The sequence below is a fragment of the Pestalotiopsis fici genome (assembly GCF_000516985.1).
Source record: "Pestalotiopsis fici W106-1 unplaced genomic scaffold PFICI_Scf_2, whole genome shotgun sequence".
Classification (NCBI taxonomy): domain Eukaryota; kingdom Fungi; phylum Ascomycota; class Sordariomycetes; order Amphisphaeriales; family Sporocadaceae; genus Pestalotiopsis; species Pestalotiopsis fici.
The window spans coordinates 5,070,975-5,076,974 of NW_006917092.1; the positions used below are offsets into that span (position 1 = coordinate 5,070,975).

Consider the following 6,000-nt stretch of genomic DNA (forward strand, 5'->3'; position numbering starts at 1 on the left):
CAATTTGAAACTGGGTACCGGGTATACCTTGATTGCCCCAAATACCAGCCAGGCTGATCAGCAAAGAACATACACATTCAGTCGAACAATGTCGTTAAAGGCTATCCTCTAGACGGAGCAGCCACACAACACACAACCCGTCTAAATGCAATCTTCTTTCCTCGTATAGGACAATGACATGAGCACTATGGATCGGTCTGGCTCCATTCCGACAAGTCGACCTTGCCGCGTTACTGAATCCCTTCATGATCGGCAGGCACTAGGTTGGACAAACACTGTAAAAGGGGCTACGCCAAAGATCACAGCCTATCGGCAAGAGTTTTGGGGGGAACTGCCGAGCATCTGAATCGACAAACATTCATATTGAAGCCTTGATGACCGGTTTGTGGGAGCCCGAAGGGCATTCAGAATTTGCATGTCTTTAGGCCCCTTCTTCCCTAGGTTAGTTGTGGGTTGGCCCCAAACTCTAAATGCGTGTCCAGTACCGCCACACATGAGGATGACTCGCTAGTCTGGCGGGATCTCTTTGCATGAACTATCCAGTCCGAGCACTATCCAGTATCCAGTAGATCCCAGCGAGGGAGCCCCTTGCCAAGACGGGGGTCACGTTCCACTGACGCTAAGACGGATGAGAGTATATACATGTTTGAGAATATTCGTCGTCTCTCGGTTGACGGTCGTGCTTCAATGTAAGACATTATCACATTCATTTCTTATCATTTTCTTTCTTTCATTCCATTTCCGACAATCTTTGCAAGCATGAGCTTGCTTTCCCCCAACTTTGTGCTCCAGGATGTCACCACCGACGACATCGCCATTGCCTCGCTAGCCTTTGGCTTCACCATTGGATTCGGATGGCTCACATGTTGGACAGCCGCGAAGCAGACATGGCGAGCATACAAAAGGAGCGGCGTCGATGTCTGGCGGAACGGATACATCTGGATGATTTGGCTCGAGATTTCGGTTTGTTTGTCGTTTGCCATAATCTGTTGGCTGCACCTCAAGGGTCTTGTACCGCCTAGGTAAGGCAACACTTCTTATTATGATGGTTGCCAAACTTGCTAACTCGATTCATTCTTGCAGTTTCGCCTTCTACTTTTGTATCCGTAAGCGAAATTCGACACCTCCTCAAGGCTTGAGATCAATGCTAACGCATCAAAGTCACACTCTGGGCTCTTCAAGTACAGTTTCTACTACAGATTATCATCAATCGTTGCGCCATCCTCGTCCGAAACCCCAAGCTTGTATGGCGACTAAAGGTTGGCGTCGCTGTGATTATTACAGCGATCAATATCTCCGTTTACAACATCTGGATTCCGGCACGTCTACAAATATCAGAGAGTTACATTCACATCAATGAAATATGGGATCGTTGCGAGAAAGGCATCTATCTAATCATTGATGCCGCTCTCAATATCTACTTTATCAGCATCGTTTCGAGGAACCTCGTACATAATGGGCTCGCAAAGTACAAGGCTCTGTCCCACTTTAACATGTTCATCATTGGTTTCTCACTAGCCATGGATGTACTCATTATTGCCATGATGAGTCTGAAAAACACCTTTGTGTAAGTCAACTATCTATTTACCGATCCATGAGAAAGTTTTTTCCTTGCCATCCAGCAGATACCGTGTACACATATTACAAGCATGTATCAAGCCAGAATAACAAGTTGACAATCCATTACAGATACATGCAGTTCCACCCCTTGGCATACATAGTCAAGCTCAACATTGAAATGTCCATGGCCGAGCTTATCGTCAAGGTAGCCAAGGCCCGCAACCAAGCCAACGTCGACCACGACTCTCCCGTTCTCGAGAACGACATTGGCCACAGCTCGTCACACGGCACCAAGTCCAGAACGAGGGTCGGAGCCACCGCCCTCAGCAAGCGCGATCGATGGTCGGGTGACAGATTCGACATGAACCAGTCGAGGGCCAATGCGGGGATAGAGCTGGGCGACATGATCATCAAGGAAGAAGAGCGGCAAGGCTCCAATGATGATGGAGACGGCGGCGACAGGAACATCTACACCACGCGAGAAGTTCACGTAGAGTTTGAAAAGGCGTCTCACAAGTCTGGCAATAGCGAGTCGCCTAGCAGCTTCTACGAAGGACCGCCTGGGTCCAAGGCCGGTGAAGAAGACACGAGGCCGCTCAAGTCAAACCAGAAGGGAGCTGTACATGTAAAAACCCATAGAGGAAACGAGATCGACATGTGAAGCAATCACGACATGACGGTTTTATCACTTTTCAGTACATATATACATTGATATAGAACTTTTAATCACTCATGACGTTAAACACCAGGATTCTCAAATTCACATCCCTGAATCTAACAGTAACGGTGTAGCTTTCTTACTGCAAATAGCAGATCGTAGCAGCTTTCTTTTCTTTTTTTCTTTTTCCTTTTTTTTTAAAAAAAAAAACCAGGCTATTTTATAGGATCTAGACTTCGAGTTGGCCGCGATTCATAAAGTTTGGCTTTATAATTGGTTCTGCCAATCGTACCCATTCAGCAAGGCGTGGAGGTTCTGGAACGGCAATTCCTTGCCTTTAAATAAAAGAATTAAAGCACCGTCTATATATGGCCCGTGCAACAACCCCAAGCTTACATACACTCCGTTCAAAGAGATCTATGGTTAGAGTTTTGCCTATAATTGTAAAAGTTGTTTATTACTCTTGCTGTGACGCCTACCGGTTTTCGCCTATAATCATTGTTTCGTCCAATTAACTCGTATAAATCAGAATTGTAGACTAAAAATAGGCGAAATCATTAGGACGAATGAAAAGGCTCTATTCCATGCTGTCATTGTCGTAAGTTTACCATCTTGTCTTACACAAAGCTGAATGTTCTACAGTCAGATCATTCTATCGCCGCATCCGAATTGCTCAAGCGGGCCTGCCGAAAGTGATACCACTGACCGAGCCATTAATGATTCCTCCTTGGAAGCCCGAGTTATTGTTTCCGAATGTCACCGTTGTCGCGCGAAATTTCTCCCGTCCAGCAGCCTTGACTAGTTCTTCTCGCTCAGATTTGATGGAAAGTTCTTTCAGTAAGGCAGCCGACACACGTAAAGCTTCGCGGTCGTCTCGGGCTCTCTGCTCTGCTCTAGTTGTGCTTTCTGTGCTCTGTATTTGCGGGAGTGTCTGGTCATGGTCGAGGTTGGGCTGTGTGTGATCATCCATAGCAGCTAGCTGTCTTTCTGCCGCGCCAGCAGCCTGCACGATTTCTTGTTGTTTCGACTGCAACGTCCCCTGAATAGATTCAATCGCGTGGCCTTGGCGAATGGAGCCATATCTGCAAGCGTAATGGTCAACAGTGTCTAGAAGAGAAGATACAATCAACACGGAGAAACTTACAGGACGGCTATACCGACCGTGCTATTAATTGTTGTTTTGCAATTTTGTAGTTGCTGAGACATGGACTTTATTTGTCCCTCTTTGAAGAATCCTATAGTTGTACGATCTCGCCAAGAGAGCTTTTCAGCATCTGAATGTCGCGTCCAGCGTTGCAAGTCTGCGCGAAATGACTCGCAGGTCTTTTGGCAGATGCGTATAGTAGTACGGATGTTTGCAGCAATGTTCTCGCCAAGATTCGCCAGATCTTCATCATTCACGTGTTGCAAAGAGGTGATGGCGCTTTCGACTGCGCCTAAATCGTCGCGGAGTTGTTGGGCCGCGTTTGGAGCATCACTGAGCTTTTGTACGTCGTCTAAAAGCAGTCGTACCGCGTGAAGAGCAGGTACAGTAATGCCGACTATACTTGCAGTAATACTCAGGGGATCTGCCATTGTGTCTATAATAAGTTCAAACGTTATCCTAGAGTGTGAAGAGGAGGGGTTGCGATTGTGGCTAGTCCTGTAAATAGTACGAAGTATACAGCCGCCCGATGTAGCGGAGCCTTACGTGCGGGGTCGTGATGGCAAGCTGACATTCAGGCAGCAGACGCAATTTTTCCCTTCCTCCTTTGCACTGCAAATCTACTTGTTCTGATACAGTCCTGCCTGCGATATAAGTGCATCATTATGGCGGCTTCCGCCTCTTTCGGCGACGCGAATGCTGGATTTCAGGCTGGGTATATCAACGGCTCAGTCAACAACCCCACGTTTCATCACCATGCTGCTCCAGGTAGGCTTCCACTAATATCCATCCCAACGGGCGCTAACGACACGGGATCAACCTAGAGCCATCCGAGACTCCATCGATTCCTACCATCATCATTCCGTTCCCTCGAGACCGAGACTTTGTCCGACGAGATACTATCTGCGACCAAGTAATCCGTGCAAGCGCCGATCCGGGCTCGTGGGTGGCGCTCGTGGGGTTGGGCGGCGTCGGGTAGGCTTTTCGAACATGATTATCATAATACCACGCAGTCTGGGCTTGTCGCTAATCGTTCGACAGCAAATCGCAGATTGCAATAGAACATGCATATCAACTCCGAGACAAGTCACCTGCGACATGGGTATTCTGGGTGCATGCTAGCAACAAAGCACGCTACGAACAGAGCTTCCGAGAACTGGCAGAACAAGTCAAGTTGCCGGGACGGCAGAACGCCCAAGAAAACATTTTCCAGCTTGTCAGTAGCTGGCTGCGCAGCGATAAGAGTGGCAAGTGGTTGATCATTCTCGATAACCTTGATGACGTAAGCTTCCTGCTGGAAGTCCAGACTGGGCGACAGGATGCCCAAGGCAGTACGAGCTCTGGCCCCGAAGACAACAGGCCACTCTTGTCGTATCTTCCTCGCTGCCAGAGAGGGTCGGTTCTTGTTACGACCCGCAGACAAGACATTGCGCTGAGGCTCGTCGAGCCGCATTCTATTGTTGCTGTCGGATCGATGAATCAGGATGATGCAGTGACGCTGATAGAGAAGAAGCTGGGAGCGCTAGAAGATGACGAGGATGTCGAGACCGCCGGCGCGCTTGCTCAGGCACTCGAATATATACCCCTCGCCATTGTGCAGGCGACATCCTACATTGCTCATCAAGGGTTGCGCTACTCGATGCAAAAATACCTCAAAAAGCTGAAACGGAGCGACGGCCAGAAGACAAGCCTTCTTGATGTCGAAGGCGGGCATCTGCGGCGGGACTGGGAGGCAAAGAATTCAATTATTCTCACGTGGCAGATTTCTTTTGACTATATCCGCAAATCTAGGCCGTCAGCGGCTGATCTGCTCTCGTTCATGAGCTGGTGCGATCGGCAGGGCATTCCTGAGGATCTGTTGCAAGAGATGATTCGCACCAGAAATGCTTCACAGGACGATGACAAACACCCAGGCGGCGATCTGTACAACCATGACGACTCTGAGAGACATGGGAACGATGAACCCGCGAATAACGACACTGACGATGACTCTCAATCGGACTCCAGCGTGAGCGACGGTTTGGAGGAAGATATTCTGATGCTGCGGGACTATTCGTTCATTCAGCTTGTTGGAGATGGAACGTCGTTTGAAATGCACGCTCTAGTGCAGCTCTCGATGCGCAAGTGGCTCGAAGCCAAGGGCCAACAAGAGAGATGGAAGCAGACATTCATCAAATGCCTTTCCTCGCAGATTCCGACGGGGGATTACGAGAACTGGAAAAAATGTCAGATCTATCTACCGCATGCTAAGGCAGCAGCAGGGCAACGGCCGAAGGACAAAGAATCACTTCTAGATTGGGCTACAATAATGTACAGAGCAGGCTGGTACCTGATGGAGATGGGCTTGGGCCAGGAGGCGCAGAGGATGGCAGAGGATTCGATGAAAGTACGAACCCATTTACTTGAATGGGAAGATGAAAAAAGATCATGGGCGATGAGTTTGGTTAGTGATGTATATAGCTTTCTTGGTCGATGGGAAGAGGCGGAGAAGTTGAAGGTGGAAGTATTGGAAATTCGTAAAACGACACTAGGACCGGATCATCCAGACACACTTACCAGCATGGCCAACCTAGCGGCGACATTTTGGGAACAAGGCCGATACAAAGAGGCGGAGAAGTTGGAGGTGGAAGTAGTGGAG

The 6,000-nt window shown here is 48.6% G+C and overlaps 3 protein-coding genes across 3 annotated transcripts in view; 2 read left to right on the forward strand and 1 right to left on the reverse strand.

Annotated features, from left to right (window-relative positions):
* Nucleotides 1-759: 759 nt before the first annotated feature.
* On the forward strand, nt 760-2,221 carry PFICI_03725 (uncharacterized protein; the record flags this gene model as incomplete). The annotated part of the gene is made up of 4 exons (XM_007832306.1): nt 760-1,022; nt 1,084-1,106; nt 1,162-1,567; nt 1,690-2,221. The coding sequence occupies 4 exons, from the start codon at nt 760-762 to the stop codon at nt 2,219-2,221; spliced, it is 1,224 nt and encodes a 407-aa protein (XP_007830497.1).
* Nucleotides 2,222-2,891: 670 nt separating this feature from the next.
* Nucleotides 2,892-3,793, reverse strand: PFICI_03726 (uncharacterized protein; the record flags this gene model as incomplete). Its single annotated transcript, XM_007832307.1, has 2 exons — nt 2,892-3,300; nt 3,363-3,793. 2 exons carry the CDS (start codon nt 3,791-3,793, stop codon nt 2,892-2,894), a joined length of 840 nt encoding a protein of 279 aa, XP_007830498.1.
* Nucleotides 3,794-4,027: 234 nt separating this feature from the next.
* Nucleotides 4,028-6,000, forward strand: part of PFICI_03727 (uncharacterized protein) — a gene marked incomplete at both ends in the record, with an annotated part of 2,345 nt that continues 372 nt past the window's right edge. The window contains 3 exons of the mRNA XM_007832308.1: nt 4,028-4,130; nt 4,187-4,317; nt 4,414-5,985. Coding sequence (XP_007830499.1) covers nt 4,028-4,130; nt 4,187-4,317; nt 4,414-5,985 — 1,806 coding nt within the window. The remainder of the gene's footprint in view (nt 4,131-4,186; nt 4,318-4,413; nt 5,986-6,000) is intronic.